This window comes from Scyliorhinus canicula, chromosome 24 (genome assembly GCF_902713615.1).
Source record: "Scyliorhinus canicula chromosome 24, sScyCan1.1, whole genome shotgun sequence".
Classification (NCBI taxonomy): domain Eukaryota; kingdom Metazoa; phylum Chordata; class Chondrichthyes; order Carcharhiniformes; family Scyliorhinidae; genus Scyliorhinus; species Scyliorhinus canicula.
Genome location: NC_052169.1, coordinates 20012678 through 20035688, shown reverse-complemented (window position 1 = coordinate 20035688; position 23011 = coordinate 20012678). Strand labels below are relative to the sequence as shown.

At 44.9% G+C, this 23011-nt stretch overlaps 1 protein-coding gene across 1 annotated transcript in view; it reads left to right on the top strand.

The window, feature by feature from the left end:
- The window catches only part of trip4 (thyroid hormone receptor interactor 4), a 114258-nt gene that overhangs the window by 17364 nt on the left and 73883 nt on the right, over positions 1-23011 (top strand). Inside the window, 8 exon segments of the mRNA XM_038784240.1 lie at positions 286-415; positions 4649-4864; positions 10458-10479; positions 10481-10550; positions 10553-10590; positions 15024-15217; positions 20813-20874; positions 20877-20936. Coding sequence (XP_038640168.1) covers positions 286-415; positions 4649-4864; positions 10458-10479; positions 10481-10550; positions 10553-10590; positions 15024-15217; positions 20813-20874; positions 20877-20936 — 792 coding nt within the window.

The following is a 23011-nucleotide window of genomic DNA, read 5'->3' as shown; positions in this document are numbered from 1 at the left end:
AATGTAAGTCTGCTTGTGACAATAATAAAGATTATCGTTATAACCTGTCATGAAATATTTGGCGTGTCTTAAAGTGTTCGAAATGAGATGAAGGACCTGCCCACTCACTAGCCTAGGTTGCCCATCACTCTTTTAAAGCCGATTGTGGCACCGTGTTTAATCGGATTGAATGCAGGGTTCTCTGCAAACTTTATAACAGCATTTGACTTTTTTTATTCCCAGTCCCAAGCGTTTTACTGTTTAAATGTAGTAAAAGAGTAATGTGAACCTGTTGGACCCTTCCAGGTGCAGAAAGAGGAGGAAATCCTGATATCCTTGAGAGGGAGCTGCTGCCTCATCAGGAAATGGTTCTGAAAGCTGGGCTGGAGAAAGCTGTTAAACACAAAGACAAGCTGTTAGAATATGACAAAACCAGGTAAGAGGACGAGGTGGTGACTATAATACAGCACCGATATTGTTTCAGATATACCTATTGAAATGGGTGTTAATATAGCAGCTAACTCCACACAAGCTCTCCCCACAAAGCATTCACTTATCAGTCATTTGGCAGGTAATCCGTAACAGTATAATCTGGCTCATACACATTAATTGAGCTGATAAAGTTTCCGTTCTGCAAGCTCTGGGTGGACCACATCTGGAGTCTTGTGTTCAGTTCTTGATACTGCACCTTAGAATAGCCAGCATCGAAGTAACAGCATCAGATTCACCAGCAAGATTCCGGGGTTAAAACAGTTATAAGGCCAGGCTGCCTGCACCATAGTATTTCCTTGGAGAAAAGATTACGGGTGATCTAACTTTGTGTTTTAGATGATTAAAGGATTTAATAGGGTCGATAGAGCAAAACTCTTTCCTTTGCTGGGTGTATTATAGAACAAGGGGCTATCACCATAAAATGACAGCGTGGATGTTCAGGGGTATTTTCAAGGAGCACTTCTTTACTTAAAGGGCAAAAGCTGAGGTCATTTGAGAATTTCAAAACGTATAGATTTTTGTCATGTAATGGTAAGAGGAATATGGAACTGAGATGGAGTTGAGGCGCACATCAACCAGAATCTGAATGAATAGCGGAACAGACTCCAGAGCCTGAATGGATTTTCGTAATCGCTACATTAAAATAATATTTCGGGGCGCTATCCCATACAATGGACAGATTCTATGGTCAGTTGGTAGTCCGAATCTTGCTAAGTGGCTAGATGTTACGCATTCTCTATTAGTAGAGAGATTTCCTCTGTATGCAAGTCACATGAAATTCTTACACCTTTGATGACATGAAGAGTACACCTTCAGTCATTTGTAAGCAAATACTTTCCAAACAGATGGTGCTTGTTTGAGCAATCATTTCCCAACCTTGCCATTTCCTGGTCCTGTCCTTTCAGTATCTACTTTGTTCTTTGAGACATCCAGCCACCGATTGCCAGGTTGAAATTGCTTTTATACGAACAGCACACAAAAATTGACTGCTGCCAATTGGGGGGAAAAAAACCCCCAGCTTAAAATAGGTGATCATGGCAGTCACTTTTAGCAAGTCCTCGCAGTTCTGTTTTTGACTTTTGTGCTTCAGGAAGCAGAACTGCGTGAGAGCAGATCTAACTCCTGTAATTGTAAAAGCAGCTTGGGAATTCTGTATTGATTGTCCTCTCTACTGGTTTCCCATGAGAAGAAACAACAATGTTATTTGGACGCAGAGGAAAAAACCATCATATGTTGTGTATGCACCCTCCTCACTATTATTTTAATGGGACTTTTTCATTCTGATTATGACTGAAGATATAGATTTGCCCTTTTGAGTGTTCCCTGTCTAGGGAGGAGGATTGGGCAGTATTCAATCCTTGTGTTGACAACTGGCAGCCAGTCCAGCATATATAGGTTGGGGCACAAGAAGGTGAGTTTGAAAATGGGGCAGAAGATGAGAGGCAGAGACAGAACAATAAATGAAGAGGGCACTTCGTGTAGCACACATCTCCACTATCCTGCATTAAGTCAACATTATTACAATTACTTGGCTCCCTTGAGGCTTTTATCTGCACGCTTAATGCTCTGTAACTAAAAAGCTTCCATATCACTGAGGAAGCTTCAGGATGATCTGCATCCAACAACCTGCTATGAAAACTCTGCTCACATTTTGACAAATTCCATCACAACAGCTAAGCGAATACAAAAGATTCTAATCAATCAACATTTTAAAATTCACCACATTTTGAGGCAGCACGGTGACACAGTGGTTAGCATTGTTGCCTACGGCGCTGAGGACCCGGGTTCGAATCCTGGCCCTGGGTCACTGTCCGTGTGGAGTTTGCACATTCTCCCCGTGTCTGCGTGGGTTTCGCCCCCACAACCCAAAAGATGTGCAGGCTAGGTGGATTGGCCACGCTAAATTGCCCCTTAATTGGAAAAAATAATTGGGTCTCTAAATTTATTTATTTTTTTAATTCACCACATTTTTAAAAAAATGTCAATTCACTTTATATTAACAGATCCGTAGGAAATTCCAGGATCTCGATTTACATTTGCATCTTCACTTTTTACTTCATCAATCAGTTCTTCCTTTGGCCTTGCTCTGTCAGGTTTTATTGAAATCCATCCATAGCACAGTGGTTAGCACTGTTGCTTCACATCGCCAGGGTCCTAGGTTCGATTCCCGGCTTGGGTCACTGTCTGTGCGGAGTCTGCACGTTCTCCCCGTGTCTGCGTGGGTTTCCTCTGGGTGCTCCGGTTTTCTCCCACAAGTTCCTAAAGATGTGCAGGTTAGGTGAATTGGACATTCTGAATTCTCCCTCAGTGTACCCGAATAGGCGCCGGAATGTGGCGACAAGGAGATTTTCACAGTAACTTCATTGCAGTGTTAATGTAAGCCTATTTGTGACAATGAAGATTATTATTTATTTGAGATTTTTTTGCAAACATACTTTTAAAAAAAATATAAATTTAGAGTACCCAATTAATTTTTTCCAATTAAGGGGCAATTTATCGTGGCCAATTCACCTACTCTGCACATAATTTGGGATGTGGGGGCGAAACTCACGCAGACACGGGGAGAATGTGCAAACTCCACACGGACAGTGACCCAGAGCCGGGATCGAACCTGGGACCTCGGCGCCGTGAGGCAGCAGGGCTAACCCACTGCACCACCGTGCTGCCCTTACAAACAGACTTAACAGTGGTGAAAACAATACCGCCACCTATCTTTGGAAGCGGGGAAAGTAACTGCATTTATATTAGCAGCGTTTAATGTTATAGAGTGACCCAAAGGACTTTGTGAGCGTGATCAAACAGAATTTGGCTTTGGTCCATATAAATCAGGCTTGTCCAATCTTTTCGCTTGGAGGTGGGCATGTTTCAATTTTTTTCTCACTGGGCGGATGAACAAATTTCGGCAAGAGAAGCTCAATATTAAACATGATTTTCTTAAAAGTCAAAAGTTGAAAATTTGAAAAAAAAACCATAATACAAATAATCATTAAAAAGTGATCAGCAGCAGAGTTAACCAATAAAACCGTTTCTCTTAAGAAACAGAGCTAAAGAGGCAGAATAGGCTGGTCAGCAGAAAGAGGGTGGGGATGGGGCCGAGTTAAACGATTGCACTGACCTTGTGTTCTCACACTGGCAACGGTCACTCTGAATTGGCCTCGGTGGAGTTCAAAGAAAACTGGGGGATGGAAGTGGGTTGTTTTCAGCCTGGGTTTTCCTCCTCCCCTGGCCTGCTTAGTGGTTAAATTGTTGGGGTAGGATGAGGAGGAGGGGCAGTGTATACACACACACACACACACCTACTCTCATTTCCACAGAGAGAATCTCACGTTCGCTCTCTCTGCCTCTCTTTCTCCCTCTCTGCCTCTCTTTCTCCCTCCCACGGACACACGCACAAGCCTATCAGCAACAAATATGGAAGCGAAACGGCATGTGATTGGAGGAGCAGCTCCTTGCAGAGTTTGTCGTTGAATTGCCCATCATTTGAATAATGACTCCAGTGGCCAAGTCAAGAAGCTTGGCAGGCCGGATGTGGGCCATATGTTGCACAACATACATGGGATATGTGACCAAAACCTTTTTTTAAATTTAAGGGGCAATTTAACGTGGCCAATCCATCTTTCCTGCACATCTTTGGGTTGTGAGGGTGGGACCCCCACACTGGGAGAATGTGCAAACTCCAGTGTGTGTGCGTGTGTGTGTCCCGGGTCCCCGGCGACGTGATGCAGCAGTGCTAACCACTGTGCCACCGTGCTGCCCTACCACAACCTTAGTTAAATAGGTGCGTTTTGAAGCGTCTTCGAGTAAAGGGAGTCAGAAATATTGAGGAAGGGGGGTGACAGAGCTTCAGACTTTGTTAGCTGAAGGCACAGCCACTCAGAGTGCAGCAGTGGAAAGCAGCGAAGTGCAAGAAGCTGGAATTGGGGAACAGGGTGTTTCAGAAGAGGTTGAAAGAGGTGACCGAGGAATGAGCGAGCAAGGCCCTGGATGGATTCGAGAACAAGAATTAAAATTTAAAAGTTTTGCATTGCTGCTGCACCAGTGATCATATGGGTGAATGGGACTTGGTGTGAGTAGTGGTATTATACTAGTATGTTGCAAATACTTAAGAGTTTGAAGGTGAGTCTTGCTGCCATGTCTGAATCCTGCTCCACTAGCTGGATCGATTTGTGTTTTGCAGTGCTCGTCGGACCCAGGTCATTGACGATGAATCCGATTACTTTGCTGCTGATTCCAACCAGTGGCTTTCCAAACAGGAGCGAGAGGCGCTACGCAAAAAAGATGAAGAATTACGGGAGTTACGGCATGCATCCCGTCGCACGCAACAGATCATCATAGACTTTGCTGGAAGGAGGGTCCTTGAGGATCAGGGGTCTTTGGATCAGTATTACAGCAGGTTTGTGTGGAACAGAGTATACTCTTCAAAGACTTTGACTTTACTGATGGAGTTGGTGGGCTTGACCGAGCAGTTTTAGCCTTGTTGATGCTGAATTAACTGATAAAAGCTGGAGTGGGAGTAGGTACACTTGCAATTCGGGTTCAAACCATGGGTTGGGAAGGATAACATTGAAATGGCTCCCATTCCTGGTTTCAATCATGTGACCCTCTAGAGCAGGGTAGTCAGCTTTTCGGCGTGAGGTGCCAATTTCAGTTTCTTCTCTCACCAAGAGGCTGGTGAGCAAATTTCATAAAGCTATGGCATTGGAAATGTATTTCGCTGTTGATCACAACAACAACAAAAAATGTATGTTTGCCTGAGGAAGGGGCAGCACGGTGGCACAGTGGTTAGCACTGCTGCCTCACGGTGCCGAGGTCTCAGGTTCGATCTTGAACCCTGGGTCACTGTCCGTGTGTAGTTTGCACATTCTCCCCGTGTTTGCGTGGGTTTCGCCCCCACAACCCAAAGATCTGCAGGGTTGGTGGATTAGCCACGCTAAATTGCCCCTTAATTGGAAAAAATCAATTGGGTACTCTAAATTTTTTTTTAAAAAAAGATTTGTCTGATGAACCGTTAAGTGATGAGATTATTAGTTTGCTTTCTCCTCCCTACATTGAACAGTGATTTTGTAAGATACCTGGCATTTCTGTTGCTGGCACAAGCCGTTGATTTCTGCCAGCCCACTTGATGTAGCAATGCGGAGTCTTCCGATAGCTGTCCATCTGTCAGGCGTGATCCTGATTTTGTTTTGAAGTTTTCCCATTTGTGAAAAACATGCTGTTTGCGGCAATGTGTGCTGCCAAACATTGCAATGAAATGAAGGGCACGTTTTGATAGACTTGGCTGAGCCTCTGAGGGAACATGCTGACTGCAAAATGTCAGAAGCTCCTGCTCTGTGAAAGCTCTCGCCGTATCACTGTCATTTTGGATCTCAATTAGTTCCAGTTGGAACGTGGCGTGAGCATTAGCAGCATCGGTTCCAAATGAGCTGCAAGCAGCTTCAGTTCATCACAGGGTTCCCTGAAATCTGCAAATCCTTGTTGGAATTAATCTCTCAGGCTGCCGATCAACGCGGCATACTCGGCATGGTTTACTGTCTCAGGGTGCCTTATTGACAGCGTTGTGAAAATGAACAATTTTCATAATCAACTGTTTCTGAATCAATTCTATCTTCTGAATGAGCGCCTGGACAGGCTCATACATTTCGTTGACAAATTGATCCTTTCCTTGTCGTTTCACATTCAAGGCTAGAAAGATACTTGGTGATCAACTTAAACACCAAGTCATTCAACCATTTATCTTCGTCGTATGAAGCTTGCATCTTTTCCCTTGCTTGTCATGAAGGTTTTCATTCCTTCAAGCGGTGTCATAGAGTCATAGAATTTACAGTGCAGAAGGAGGCCATTCGGCCCATCGAGTCTGCACCGGCTCTTGGAAAGAGCACCCTACCCAAGCCCACACCTCCACCCTGTCCCCATAACCCAGCAACCCCACCCAACACTAAAGGCAATTTTGGACACTAAAGGCAATTTATCATGGCTAATCCACCTAACCTGCATATCTTTGGACTGTGGGAGGAAACCGGAGCACCCGGAGGAAACACACACAGACTCGGGGAGAACGTGTAGATTCAGTACAGCCAGTGACCCAAGCCGGGAATCGAACCTGGGACCCTGGAGCTGTGAAGCAATTGTGCTAACCACAATGCTACCGTGCTGCCCCACGGCAAGTGACCTGAACCTGGCGAGTTTGGCCTCCCGATGAGCCAGTGAACATAGCTGAACTAAATGATTTATGGTCTGACCCAACCTCTGTAAGGAAGGGTTGTCTGTATTTGTGCCCCTTGGACCTTTATGAAAATAACTGTTAAAACTACTTTTTCCGTCACACGTTTGATCTGCAGGGTCTGCTCTTGATGGATGATGCAGTGATGTTGTGACTTTATGAGGCACTGCTCTGAGTATTAGACTAATGAATCCAGAAGACGCAAGAGCAGAGGTATGCCATTCAGCCCATCGAGTCTGCTCCACCATTCAATGAGATCATGACTGAGATGATAATCCTCAACTCCACGTTCCAGCCTTATCCCCATAACCCTTGATTCCCTGACTGATTAAAAGTCTGTCTATCTCTGCCTTGAGCATACCGAATGACCCAGCCTCTACAGCACTCTGCAGTAAAGAATTCTACTGATTCACTATCTTCTGAAAGAAGAAATTCCTCCTCATTTCTGTCTTAAATGGATGACCCCTTACTCTGAGGTGATGTCCTCTGGTCCTAGACTCTCCCACAATGGGAAACAGCCTCTCGGAATCTACCCTGTCAAGCCTCCTGAGAATCCGATATATTTCAATAGGGTGTAATGTCGCATGTTTTTAAAGATTTGTTCATGGGGTCTGAGTGTCGCTGGCTAGGCCCAGGTTTCTGTCCGTCGCTGATTGCCCTTGAGAAAGTGGTGGTCAGTTGCTTCTTGAAGTGCTGCAGTCCATGTGGTGTAGGTACATCCACAGTGCTGTTAGGGAGGGAGTGCCAGGATTTTGACCCAGCGACAGTCAAGGAACGGTGAGGTAATTCCAAGTCAGAATTGTGATTGGCCTGGAAGGGAACTTGCAGATGGTGCTGTTCCCATGTATCTGCTGCCTTTACCCTTCCAGGTGGTTGTGATCACTGGTTTGGAACGTGTCGTTGACGGAGCATTAATGAGTTGCTGCAGTGCTCCTTGTGACTGATGCACACTGCGACCACTGTTTCAACGGTGCTGATGAAAGACCGCATACATAGCGTTGGATTGGACGGGCTTCCAGTCAAGTTAGCTGCTTTGTCCTGGATGGTGCCAAGTTTCTTGAGTGTTGTTGGAGCTGCACTCATCCAGGCAAGAGGAGAGTATTCCATCACACTTCTGACTTGTGCCTTGTACATGGTGGACAGGTTTTGGGCATTTAGGAGGTGAATTACTTGCTTCAGAATTCCCAGCTTCTGACCTGCAACTGTACTTGCATCATTTTTTTTCAAATAAATTTACAGCACCCAATTATCTTTTAAGCGTGGCCAATCCACCTAACCATGTGAAGCAATTGTGCTAACCACAATGCTACCGTGCTGCCCCACGGCAAGTGACCTGAACCTGGCGAGTTTGGCCTCCCGATGAGCCAGTGAACATAGCTGAACTAAATGACATTATGGTCTGACCCAACCTCTGTAAGGAAGGGTTGTCTGTGATTGTGCCCCTTGGACCTTTATGAAAATAACTGTTAGAACTACTTTTTCCGTCACACGTTTGATCTGCAGGGTCTGCTCTTTAGGTTGTGGGGGCGAAACCCACGCAGATACCGGGGTGAATGTGCAAACTCCACGCAGACAGTGACCCAGGGCCGGGATTCAAACCTGGGTCCTCAGCGCCGCAGTCCCAATGCTAACCACTGCCCCATATGCCCCCCCCCCCCCCCCCCCCCCCCCCCCCGCCCTCCCCAGCATTTGCATCATTGATCTAGTTCAATTTCTGTTCAATGGTAATGAAAAATGAAATGAAAATCGCTTATTGTCACGAGTAGGCTTCAATTAAGTTACTGTGAAAAAGCCCCAGTCGCCACATTCCGGCGCCTGTCCGGGGAGGCTGGTACGGGTAACCCCAAAATGCCCCACGGGTAGCACCTCTGACAGCGCAGCGTTGATTTTGTATCCTCGTCCTGCAATGGGACAAAATTTTGACTGCGTTGCGAATGCTACCAACTGAACCATGACTGATGCAACAAAATTGCTCACTTGTCTGATATTCTTCATTGATTAATTTTCTTCCTGTCTGAATAATGCATCAGTGGGAGATCTATTACAAAACTGTGGTTCATGGTAAACCTGGAAGTAGACTGTGTTTGATTGACTTGAGCATTAATAATCTTTCTGCTCGGGGCAGCACGGTGGCACAGTGGTTGGCATTGCTGCCTACGGCGCTGAGGACCCGGGTTCGAATCCCGCCCTGGGTCACTGTCCGTGTGAGTTTGCATGTTCGCCCCGTGTTTGCATGGGTTTCACAACCCAAAGATGTGCAGGATAGGTGGATTGGCTACGCTAAATTGTCCCTTAATTGGAATAAAATAATTGGGTACTCTAAATTTTAAAAAATAATTTTTTTAAAAAGAAGAAAAAATATCTTTCTGCTCCCCATTCCGATGAGGAAGGGCACATTCATCTTCTATCGAAGATCACACATATATGCATCCTAAAACCAATGAATTTGTTGGCAATTTCTCCTTGATTTACCACTGGTATAAATCAGGGTAGTCCTGTGAACTGATTCTCGCCAGTTATCCATTTATAATGCATTGGACTGCTGAAAATTTGAGATTGCGGCAGTACAGGCAATGAATGAACAAGACAACTCAACAAGTTTAGAGGTTGTATGTAGAACAATGGTATAGCATGATGGGCCATTTGATTGATTAATTTCCCGACGCCTCTGCAGTTCAGTCCCTTTAACTGGGCATTTAGCTGCACTTTGGGTTGCGACATAAAATCCATAAATGGAGATCAAAGATAGATGTCCCTTTCATGATGGGAGATTACTTCTTCAACAAAAAAGGATGGGGCGTGCTTTGAACTGACAGTGTCGTTTTTAACCTCTACTGCAATGCTTGGCTCATTGATGCAGCAGCTGTTATAAGGTGACGTGGTTTCGAGCCAATTCACAGAGATACCATAATATCATTCGGAGCCTATATTGATTTGAAATGACCGACAGTCTGGGGTACTTAATTTCAGATTGTTACGGTTTTGAGATGCAATCACCTGTACTTCTCCTTTACAGCAAGCATCATTCATTCGTTGTTCGCCCTGAAGGAGCACACACGCTTGCACTGTGACTATATATTGACGAGCTCCTTCTGTAATGGGCCCTTGGGATGGCAGTGCAGTGGACTTTGCTCCTTCCGTGTTTCGGAATTGATTCCACATCATTGGAGTATCAGTGGGACAACTGTGACTGAGTCACAGTTGGTGATTTTTATTTTCATCAATTCCTGCAGCACAAGAGGAGACCATTCGGCCTGCCATGCAAGTTGTATCTCTTTGGAAGATGTATCCAATTGCTCCCATTTCCAGTGCCCTTTCCCTATCGTTTCTGGCTTCCAGGTTGTCCTCGCTATGTGCCATTGGCCCCGCATTCTGGAAGCTGTAGGCAGGATTTATATATACCTCCCTGCACAGTGATGTAAAAATGATATGTCCTCTTTAACTGGGTCTCAAACTCCAAAGGCTGTGGTTCTGACTCATTTTACCCTAAAATAAGCCTGCCCATCACTGACTGGGAATTACAGGATGAAATTTAATTATCATTAGGTTGCAGCATCTGTTACAAACCAGTAAATATGTGGGAAAAGGTTAGTTCCCAGCATGGGTTGTAATACAATTTCCTTTATGATTCAGGACCGGGTTTACGATAGAGCATGCTCAAGTGTTGCTGGACTGCATCCAGCCCATGCTACTGACATATTTAGTGTTCTTGTTTTTTGGGTACCAGGGTTGCCTTTGTCATATTTATGCTTTACTTTTGAAACAGACTGGATGATCTTGTACAAGAAAACAAAGGCTGGTTCACAGAACAACACTTCCAGCAAACAGGTTGAATGGAACAAGCAACAGCAACAGTTAGGCGATTGGTCAACCTCAATATGATTCAACCTCCTCCGATTGTAAGTATTAACAACCAAGTCTACCTGTGTGACTGCTATTGCTCAATGTATTGGATGTTCAAAGCAAATGTCTCTTGATAAATTAAATTATATTGCGTGGTAAGAGGCAGCTCTGCCACTTGAATGAAGATCGGACATGAAACCAGCGTTATCGGCAGTAATAATAATCGTTATTGTCGCAGTAGGCTTGCATTAACACTGCAATGAAGTTACTGTGAAAAGCCCCCTAGCCCCACATTCCGGCGCCTGTTCGGGTACACGGAGAGAATTCAGAATGTCCGAATTACCTAACAGCGAATCTTTCGGGACTTGTGGGAGGAAACAGGAGCACCCGGAGGAAACCCACGCAGCATTGGGGGAACGTGCAGACTCCGCACAGACAGTGACCCAAGCTGGGACTCTAACCTGGGACCCAGGAGCTGTCAAGCAACAATGCTAACCACTGTGCTACCCTGCCGCCCATGAGATGTGAGGGATTCTTTTGGTTAATTTTGGTTAAAATTCCACATTTGATTGTGGATAGGATCGATCTGCAGCAGTATCAGAACATATTGCCTTTATTTTTTGAACAATTTTCATATCCCTGGATCTGGCTAAGCATATCAAGATGATTGAATGATACAGCACAAAAAGGACTGTGCGGCCCATAGTACCTGTGATCATAGAATTTGCAGTGCAGAAGGAGGCCAGTCTGGCCCAGTCGAGTCTGCACCGGCCCTTGAAAGAGCACCCAACCCAAGCCCCCCACACCATCACTCTAGCCTCGTAACCCCACCCAACTTTTTGGGCACTGAGGACAATTTAGCATGGCCGATCCACCTAACCTGCACATCTTGGACTGTGGACAAAACCGGAGTACCCGGAGAAAAACCCACGCAGACACGGGGAGAACGTGCAGACTCCGCAGCCCCCCCCCCCCAACCAACAACCATATTACGCCAACATGGCTTACACACACAGTTCAAGGCTTTATCTTCGTGATGAGAAAGATTCTCATCAGAGTAGAGTGAAGAGAAACACGAATCATAGATATTACAGGACAAAAGGAGGCCCTTTGAGTCTGTATTGGCACTCTCAAAGAGAGAATCCATTTAGTCATTCCACTCTTTTCTCATGTCACTGGGATTTTCTTTTCTTGTTTCGCTAGCTACCCAGTTCCTTTGAGATCTTCTCTATCAGCAGTGCCTTCCAAATCCTAACCATTGTCCTGCTGCTCTTTTGCCTATCACCTTAAATCTGTGCCCTCTGGCTATTGGCCCCAGAGCTACTGGAAACCATTTCTCTTTATTTGCTTTATCTCAATCCGGAGTCATTTAAACACTTCCATCAAATCCCCTCTTGGTCTTCTATGCTCGGAGTAGAATAGCCCCAGCTAACAGTATGACAGTAATCCCTCGGACCTGTAAGAACTTTGGTCGTTCTTGTCTGTACCCCTCATAAACCCACACCCTTGCCAAAGTGAGGTGCCTGGAAATAAATGGGCATCGTGCAGATAGATGGTGTACATCAATGGATCTTTTGAAAGTAAGAACGTGGCAGTAGTCGCAAAGGCAACGGGATTCGGGGTGTATTGAATGTAAAATCGCGGAATGTAGAATCTGTGCAAGGCATTAGCTAGGCTACAGTCGCAGTTTTAGGTCCACCATTATAAGAAAGCTGTAAAGACCATTGCAAGCGCAAAGCCAAGGTTCTTCAGAATCATAGGGACTAGAGATTGTAATCGTTAAAATGCCATGAACAAGTGCAGAAAGTAATCAAGAAGGCTAATGGGATTGCTGGCCTTATATCTCATGGGCTGGAATATGAGGACCACATGTCGTGCTCCAGCTTTACAAAACCCCACTTGGAGTCACTGTGAGCAGATGTGGGCACCACACTGTTAGAAGGATATTGCCTTGAAGGGAGTGCAATGTAGGTTTACAAGAATGATAACTGGACTTCAGGGTTGAGTTATGAGGAAAAACTACTAATTAAGCCTGTTTTCCTCCAGAAGTCAGAGATTACTTGATGATTTAAAAAAAAAAATTAGAGTACCCAATTCTATTTTTCCAATTAAGGGACAAGTTAGCGTGGCCAATCCACCTACCCTGCACATCTTTTTTGGGTTGGTGGGGGTGAGACCCACGCAGACACGGGGAGAATGTGCAAAACCACACAGACAGTGACTTGGGGTCCGGAATTGAACTCTGGTCCTCAGCGCTGTGAGGCAGCAGTGCTAACCACTGCACCACCGTGCTGCCCGAGGGTAGATAAAGATAAACTCTTTCCACTGGTTGGAGATCTCAGATCTAGGTGGCATAGCCTAAAAATTAGCGCCAGACCGTTCAGGAGAGATGTTACAAAACCCATCCACACAAGAATGGCAGAGGTTTGGAACTCGCTTCCACAAACGGCAATTGATGCTGGAGTCGGTTGTTCCTTTTAAAATCTGAGACAGATACATTTTTGTTAAGCATAGGTATGAAGGGATATGGGCCAAAGGCAGGTGTATGGAGTTAGGCCACAGATCAGCCACAATCTCATTGAATGGCAGGACAGGCTCGAGGGGCTGAATGGCTTACTCCTGTTCCTGTGTTCTTGTGCATGGGGAAAAGATGGGCTTTTTAACAGAATACCCTTCAAGGGAGAGAGAAAACCGAATAGAGGTACTCAAAATAATGAGCCTATTTGAAAGGGTAGACAGTAAAAGCTTCTCCAGCTGGTTGGTGAAGTTTAATCTGGGACTTTGGCATGGATTTTGCTGGAAGAATTGTTTATATACAGCATGTGGAATGCTTTAACACAAATGGCAACTGTGACTAAAATGTCATTTTACACCTTCGTATAATAGCAGAGAGGTTATGTTATATGTTTCTGGTCTAGTAACCCAAAGGCCTGGACGAATAATCTGGTGACGAGTTTCGATACTGCCAAGAGGCATTTAAATTCAATCGATTTAAATAAAAAAATTGTTTAAAACACTAATGGCATTTAAAAGTGAACAGGGAACTACCAGATTGCTGTACAAAACCCATTTGGTTCACTAAAGCCCTTTAGGGTAGGAAATTGCAGTCTTTCCCAGTAGCCAGCATTTGATTCCAGACCCACAACAACGTGGTTGGCTCTTAACTGACCTCTGAAAAGGCCCAACAGACCACTCGGTTATATCAAGGAGGCCGTAACTGCCACCCTCCCCAAGGGCGAATGGGGAAGGCAACAATTTACCAGCAGTGTCCAGATTCTGAGAGTGAATTAAAAACAAAAATGGTGGCAGCACGGTGGCCTAGTGGTTAGCACAACCGCCTCACGGCGCTGAGGTCCCAGGTTCGATCCCGGCTCTGGGTCACTGTCCGTGTGGATTTGGCACTTCTCCCCGTGTCTGCGTGGGTTTTCCGCCCCCACAACCCAAAAATGTGCAGAGTAGGTGGATTGGCCACGCTAAATTGCCCCTTAATTGGAAAAAAAAAAATAAAAAATAAAAAAATAATTGGTTAATCTAAATTTTTAAATAAACAAAAATGGGAATTGAATAAGTATTTGAAAATTGGGTTTGTCTTCCGCGCTGTAATTTCTCTGTTCTTTTGTTGAATTCCATGTTTATATCTCTGTGTCTGTGTCTCTCTTGCCATGTGAGAGTACCTTTAAGAAGTGGGTGTTTTATGGGGCTGGTTTAGCACACTGGGCTAAATCGCTGGCTTTTAAAACAGACCAAGCAGGCCAGCAGCACGGTCCGATTCTCGTACCAGCCTCCCCGGACAGGCGCCGGAATGTGGCGACTAGGGACTTTTCACAGTAACTTCATTGAAGCCTACTCGTGACAATAAGCATTTTCATTTTTCATTTTCAAATGTACCTTTAAGAATGGGTGTTTATCAGTGATATCAGAGTGTGGGTGGAGTTGGGCTCTCTGTCAGCTTTTTACTTTCATTTTAGGCTGTTTGCTGCAGGGTGTGTTTTAGTTTCGTTGTCAGTGTTGGAGCTGAAGCCAGACCAAGCAGGTGTACTGCTGTTCTCTCTGCCATCAAAAGACTATCTCTTGATCATTTGGTGACTTCAGAATTATAAATGTTCTCGGTAGTGAATGTAAACCTGATGTGCTTCTGTTAAAAGGTGTTTCTTTTGTCTTCTGGATGTTGTTTGGGAAGTTATTAAGGATTACTTAGTGTTGTATTCTTTGGGGGTGTATTTGAATTAATGGTTGCTAAGATGTTCACTGTATGTTTTAAAAAGGTTAACTTGAGTTCATAGAATAACATGGTTTGCTTAAAAAATACTTTTCTATTTCTGCTGTACCACACCTGTAGAGTGGGCCATGTGCTCCCCATACCACAATCTATTTAAAGTTGTGGGTCAGGTGAACTCCATGATACACTTTGGGGTTCTCTAATCCCTGGCCCATAACACTCTGTGTCTGGAGTACAGATTAGTGCTCAAACGTTATGCTTTTTCTGCAGTATGTGGAACTGACTGGTGCAGGCAGCCATAGGAGAGGAGGCAACCCCCGGTCACAGAGCAGAGTACACGATGTGTCCTCTCAGAGGGATCGTTTGCGGATCCAGGACCGAGAGCTGTTGGAGATGGCTGATGCAGGGATGTGCCTCAGTATGCACCAACCCTGGGCTTCGCTCCTTGTCAGTGGCATCAAGAGGTAAGTGGTGCTTAATGCACTTCACAAGATGTCAATATTCAATGTAGCATTAGCTGAAGCTTGACCTTGACATTGCTACTTACTGATATGAAAATGACATTGAGGAGGCAGAGGGGATTTAAATTCGATGGGATTTTGCAGACTCTCAAAAGGCAAGGATGCTTTTATTGAAGTATTACTTGCCACGTAATCCAATAGCCGCAAACGGACCGCCAATTCGAAACCTTGTTCAGGCCATCTTCTCCTGGATTCATTTTCCCGTGTGGCCGCCCTTTTTTTTTAATTTTAAAAATTTTTTTTAGAGTACCCAATTATTTTTTCCAATTAAGGGGCAATTTAGCGTGGCCAATTCACCTAACCTGCACATCTTTGGGTTGTGGGGGCGAAACCCACGCAGGCACGGGGAGAATGTGCAAACTCCACACGGACAGTGACCCAGGGCCGGGATTCGAACCCGGGTCCTCAGCACCGTAGGCAGCAATGCTAACCACTGTGCCACCGTGCTGCCCATGTGGCCCGCCCTTCTGAGTCTATTTTTGCACCTAAATGTCTAGCTGATGGAGTGCCTTGCAAATGGATCTGTCATAGATTATCATAGAATTTACAGTGCAGAAGTTGGCCATTCGGCCCATCGAGTCTGCACCGGCTCTTGGAACCTACCCAGGTCAACACCTCCACACTATCCCCATAACCCAGTAACCCCACCCAACACTAAGGGCAATTTTGGACACTATGGGCAATTTATCATGGCCAATCCACCTAACCTGCACATCTTTGGACTGTGTGAGGAAACCGGAGCACCCGGAGGAAACCCACGTACACGCGCAAAGAAAGAGCATGAAAAAGACGTTGTAAAGTAAATTCAAGCAAGACCCAAAGATTTTCAATATATACAAAAAGAGCAAGTAGACAACCAAAGAAAGAATAGGGTGATGAGGGACCAAAAGGATAACCTATGTGTAGAAGCAGAGGACATTGTTATAGTTCTTTAATGAATATTTGTGTGTGTTTGCACGAAAGAGAGGGACAATACAGACACTGCAATTAGAGAGGAAGAGCGTGAAGTTTGGATGAACAAAACAGTGTGAAAGAGGAAGAATTCAGGCGTTTAAACATCTCTGAAAGTGGATAAATCACAAGGCCCAGATGAAATGGGTTGTGGGGGTGAGACCCACGCAGACACGGGGAGAATGTGCAAACTCCACACGGACAGTGACCCGGGGGCCGCGATTGAACCCGGGTTCTCGGTGCCTTGAGGCAGCAGTGCTAACCACTGCGCCTCCCTAGTCCTTTTTAAAAAATGAGCAAGCTGTTTAACCCCTTATTTCCTAGCCTGTTTCCTTTACTTCATTTGAACAGCAAATTATCTCTTTTAAAAAAATAATAAATTTAGAGTAGACACTTATTTTTTCCAATTAAGGGGCGATGTAGCATGGCCAATCCAACTACCCTGCAGATCTTTGGGTTGTGGGGGCGAAACCCACGCAAACACGGGGAGAATGTGCAAACTCTACACGGAACGTGACCAGGGCCGGATAAACCTGGGATCTCGGCGCCATGAGGCAGCAATGCTAACCACTGCGCCACCGTGCTGCCCCTCCTCTGGTTTTCGGAGTATTGAGCCTGCAGAACTGTTCTAAGCTTCCTTTGTTTTTCCTTTATTCTCTTTATGTTTGCAGCTTACAGGGGCGCACGGTGGCGCAGTGGGTTAGCCCTGCTGCCTCACGGCACCGAGGTTCCAGGTTCGATCCCGGCTTGGGTCACTGTCCGTGTGAATTTGACATTCTCCCTGTGTTTACATGGGTTTCTCCCCCACACCCAAAGATGTGCAGTGGAGGTGGTATGACCACGCTAAATTGGCCCCTTAATTGAAAAAATGAATTGGGTATTTTAAATTTATAAAACAAAATGTTTGCAGCTTACTTTTGTCCAGAGGGAGTAGAAAGAGGAAAGTTAAAGGAGGAATGTCTGATGTCAGTATTAAACAGCACATTTATATGGAGAAGAGGTTTACAAGAATTGGATTTGTTTATTGGATTGGATTTGTTTATTGTCACGTGTACCGAGGTACAGTGAAATGTATTTTTCTGCAGCTCAAACAGATCATTTAGTACAAGTGTCATGTGAGAGTACCTTTAAGAAATGGATGTTTAAGCAATGTACCTTTAAGAAATGGTGCAGCTCATTACTGAAGTGATGTCAGACAGTGGGGGGGAAGCTGAGTTGAGCTCACTTCTGCTTTTAGTTTCAGTTTTGAGGAAAAGAGCTTGGGTGTGTCTGTGTTTGCAGTGAGCTGGATCTGCTGTGATCTCTGCCAGGAAAGAATATCTGAATCATTTGGGGTGATTTAAACTCATAATAGTAATGTCCTTTAACCCAATGTGTTTCTGTTTAAAGGTGTTAAATCCTTTGGAGGTTTGAAGGAACATTTTGAGGGATTATTTAGTGTTGTATTATTTTCGGGGTTATGTTTGAAGTAAGGGGTGTTAAGGGATCCAATGTTTATTTAAAAGGGTTAAGTTGAATTCATGGAATAAACATTATTTTGTGTTTAAGAACCCACGTGTCCATAATTGTAATACCACACCTGGAGACCAAGCAACAATCCATTAAAGGGTTGGTTTAACTCCATGATACATTTTGGGGTTCTGAAAATGCCGCTCCCATAACACAAGAAAAGAAAATACATAATGGGGCAACAAGGTACAGAATGTAAACACCTAGACGTCACCATCGGTGGAGCATACAGGGGTGTAGTATTAATCAGGTTAATCCATAAGAGCGGCGTTTAGGAGTCTGGTAACAGCGGGGAAGAAGTTGTTTTTGAATCTGTTCGTGCGTGTTCTCAGACTATTGTATCTCCTGCCCGATGGAAGAGTGAGTGAGCCGGGTGGGAGGGATCTTTGATTATGCTGCCCGCTTTCCCCAGGCAGGCGGGAGCTGTAGATGGAGTCAATGGATGGGAAGCAGGTTTGTGTGATAGACTGAGCTGTGTTCACAACTCGCTGTAGTTTCTTGTAGTCTTGGGCCGAGCAGTTGCCATACCAGGCTGTGATGCAGCCGGATAGGGTGCTTTTATGGTGTACCTGCAACGGTTGGTAGAATCAGTGTGGACATGTCGAATTTCCTTCGATTCCTTAGGAAGTATAGGCGCTGTTGTGCTTTCTTGGTGGTAGTGTTGACGTGAGTGGACCAGGACAGATAATTGGTGATGTGCACACGCTAGGAATTTGAAACTCAGCCATCTTCACCTCGGTCCCGTTGTTGCAGACAGGGTGTGTACAGTACTTTGCTTCCTAAAGTCCATGACCAATTCTTTAGTTTTACTGGCATTGAGGGAGAGAATTAAATGGAATAAGAGACTTCCGTTGGATGGAAAGACTAAGGAAAATAGGATAGGAACCAAAAGTGCTGGAAACGTTGCCGTTCCTATGGAAAAACTGGGGCTGTTCTCCTTTAAAGCAGATAAATATTAAAGAGGTGATTTATAGAGGTGTCCAAAATCATGAAATGTTCAGTCAGAATAATAAAGAGAATCTGTTTCCAGTGGCAGAAAATCCAAAAACCAGAGGAGACAGATTTAAAATATTTGTCAAAAGAAGCTATGGGGAGATTAGTTGTTTTTTCTGCATGTATGCAGAGCATTAATGGGATCTGGCTGCACTGCCTGGAAGGGTGGTGGAAACTGATTCAATATTAAATTTCATAACCACATTGGACAAGTACTTGAGTTGGGGCAGGGGAAGGCCTATGGGGAAGGGATCACTAGGGAAGTGGCACCAATTAGATCACCCTTTCGAAGAGCAGGCACGCTGGGCAAAACGTCCTCCTCTTAATTCTGTTACATATTCAAATCCGTACCATTCCACAATTTGACGATGAGATAAATGGGGGGCAGTGCTCTGAGTAAATCAGGTTTGTTGGACCAAAGGCCACACGTTTGAATTTAAATTGAAATCCATGTTGGGAAGATGAGAAACATGTTGAATAATGGGAGAGAGAAATGTGTGATTGAATGGTAGGCTGTAATGATTGGTATACTTGGAAATGGGGTTCAGGGCAGTGGTCTTTGTCATGCGGTTGTTTTAAGGCTCTCGCATACCTTGACCATCAGCAATGAATGGCTTGAAAAATATAATGGTCATTAAACATCCGCTGCTAGAATTGCTTTAGATTTTGCATTCATCTTGTTTGATTTAATCAAAGTATATTTTGGGCTCCCATTATTTGTGCTTTCAACTGCTCCTAAATTTTGGGCAGTGCTGTTCAATTTTTTTCCCTTATTTGAATTTTGGTTGACACACGTTCTGTCCTCTTCGGTATTTGCCGTGGCCGCCTGGTAGGAATCTTGTTTCTGCATCAGAAGGCTATGTCTTCAAACTACCCTGCAGAGGCGTGAACTGAAAATTTAGACTGGCACTTAAAATCCAGCCCTGAAGAATTGTTGGATCTTTCAGATGAAATCTTCTGCTGGATGTAAAAGTTCCATAGAACTAGTGGAAGAAGAGTAGGGGCGTTCTCAGTGATGTCCTGGCAAACATTTATTGCTCAGCCAGGACCAGTAAAAGGAGATTATCTATCTGATCATTTGTTCCTTTGCTGTTTCTGGGACTCTGCTCTTTGCAAGCTAACTGTTTTGATGCCCTGCATTACAACAGTGACTACTGCTGAAGCAAAATACTGCGGACGCTGGAACTCTGAAATGAAAACGGAAAATGCTGGATAAACTCAGCTTGTCTGCTGATACCTGCGGGGAAATAAAGGGTTAACATTTGGGTCATTGACCTTTCGTAGGGAGTGATGAAAGGTAATTAACTTGAAACGTTAACTCCTTTCCCTCTCTACAGATCACGCTGTGTGTTTCCAGCATTTTCTTTTCTTTAATATTAATGTAGAGTACCCAATTCATTTTTCCCAATTAAGGGGCAATTTAGCGTGGCCAATCCACCTAGCCTGCACATCTTTTTGGGTTGTGGGGGGGGGCGAACCCCACGCAAACACGGGGAGAATGTGCAAACTCCGCACGGACAGTGACCCAGAGCCGGGATCGAACCCGGATCCTCGGCGCCGTGAGGCAGCAGTGCCTTGGAAGACGTGAAAGGCTTGACGTAAATGCAAGTTTTTAATTCATAGAATCATCAGAGAATCCCTACAGTGCAGAAGGAGGCCATTCGGCCCATCTAGTCCGCACACCAACCTTCTGAAAGAGCACCACCGTACACAGGCCCCATCTCCACAATCCCACCTAGGGGGTATTTAGCGTGGCCAATCCACCTAACCCACACATCCTTGGACTGCGGGAGGAAACAGGAGCACCCAGAGGAAACCCACGCAGACACGGGAAGAATGTGCAAACTTCACACAGACAGTCACCCGAGATCGTAATCGAACCTGGGTCTCTGGCACTGTGAGGCAGCCGTGCCAACCACTGTGCCACCGTGCTATATTTGTCTGTCTTAATTAGTACATTTGAGGCAAGCACGAGCCTAGTTGGGTGATTGTATGCTGAGTATTCCTGTCTAAAGATACATAGACATTGAATTCTGTGTGGGACTTGTTCTGCGATTCTAAGTCCAGTTTGCCGTGTGTTTCTAGGGCAGAGGGCAGGACCTGGTACACACCGCACCGAGGTAGACTATGGATTGCAGCCACTGCCAAAAGCCGTCAACGCAGGAAATAACTGAGATCGAAGGGACCTATAGGACAATGCATGCCAGAGGTAAATCACTTCATCAAGATCAATCTTTTCAGACCTCTGCTTTGCTTCAAAGAAGGTGCAGCCATTTAACAGTAGTGATGTCGGAATGCTCACTTCAATATTTCAGGTTATTGGGTAATCCACATTAAACGGCTGGGCTTAACTCTAGAATCATCTGCAGATTTTTTACATTTGTTATGTTGACCTTTTTATTCTCGAGTCCTCTACAAAGGGGAGACGTGTCTTCCTATCTACCCTTTCTGATTATTGACCCCTCTACTAAGGGGAAAAGTGTCTTCCTATCTATGCCCTTCATAACTTTGTACACCTCCAGGGGACACTGCATGTACATATGTGGATAACACTTAAATAATGGAGAGGAGGAGAATAAGTGCTGTGTAGTTGGGACTTACGAAAGACTTAATTTTATTTCCTGCCACCTCAGCTATTCCATGACTGTGTTTGATCCAGATTATAAGTGACAACCTTATTTAAGCAGCAAAACTCTTTAATAGATAAGAATTGGCAGCAAAGTTAATTGACTTCTGAAGGAGATAACCCCACACAGATTTTTTTCTGTTTTGTCAGCAGTTCCAGCTCGCTCAGAATGGGCGGTCCTGGTAATGTGGAGAGATGAATGACCATTCTGCAAAAAGCTTAACCAGTTCACTGATTTGTTGTCACAATAGTTCAAGGTTACCACGCTCCAGGGGGAAATTTGGTCGATCAAAAATGGTGTCAGCAAGCATTGACGAATTTGGAGATTAGATTTAGTGGGCTAATTCACAATTAAATTTTGGCCACTTGCTTTCAAATCCAGGCCGACGTGCCATTACAGTCCTGAAGAGATGCTGCAGTCTCAGATACGCTGTCCTTTGCATGAGATACTAAACTGAAGGCTCCCTCAAATTTCTCAGGTGGTTGTTGAAGCTCCCATGGTTCTGTTCTGAAGAACAGCAGGGGAACTTTCCCTGGTGTGTTGTCAATATTTGTGAATGGAATGAAATGAAAATTGCTTATTGCCACAAGTAGGCTTCAAATGAAGTTACTGTGAAAAGCCCCTAGTCGCCACATTCCAGCGCCTGTTCGGGGAGGCTGGTACGGGAATTGAACCGTGCTGCTGGCCTGCATTGGTCTGCTTTAAAAGCCAGCGATTTAGCCCAGTGTGCTAAACCAGCCCCATGCCCGGCATAATTTAAACAGACAATCTGACCATTAACGCATTGTTGTTAGTGGGATCCCTCTGTGCGCAAATTGCTGATGCTCTTTCTTCAACTCTAAAGTTGAGCTACTTGATAACTGATACTTTTCTGAGGTTAGGTTCCAGCTCCTGCCTGGCGCATTGCCCTGCCTGATCCGCCAACAAACATAACCTCATCATAGATCACCTCACTGCTGCAATCTTCAGATATCCTTAGAATTCCAACAGTGCAGAAAGAGTCCATTCGGCCCATCGAGTCTGCACCGGCCCATGGATAGAGCACCCCACTTAAGCCCACACCACCACCCTATCCCTGTAACCCAGGAACCCCACCTACCCTTTTTGGACACTCAGGGCAATTTAGCATGGTCAATCTACCTAACCTGCACATCTTTGGACTGTTGGAGGAAACCAAAGCACCCGGAGGAAACCCACGCAGACACGGGGAGAACGAACAAACTCCGCACATACAGTCACCCAAGGCTGGAATTGAACCTGGTTTCCTGGTGTGTGAGGCAGCAGTGCTAACCACTGTGTCATCCCACAAGAGAATAAGTCTTAATGTTCACACCTAAGTAGTGAAAACCAGCACCGGGTATATGAAACGGCCAAGCTCTGGGAGGATTTGTTTGGGACTGGAGTTTATTGGGAAACACTCACTTTTTTTGATATTCAATATTATCGTCAGAGAATGAGCCAAAGGCTCTAAAATTATTTGTTATGCCATCAACACAGGCAATAGTGTTAGTGATCTTTAATAGGCGGTCATGGGCACATAATGACACACAGGCTCAAAGGATACCCTTCAGCAGTGTGGATGACTTTAAGGCTGTTGACAGGGGTTATATTGCCAGGCCAGAGATTAGTGGGGCAGAGGGCACTGGTTGGCAGGATC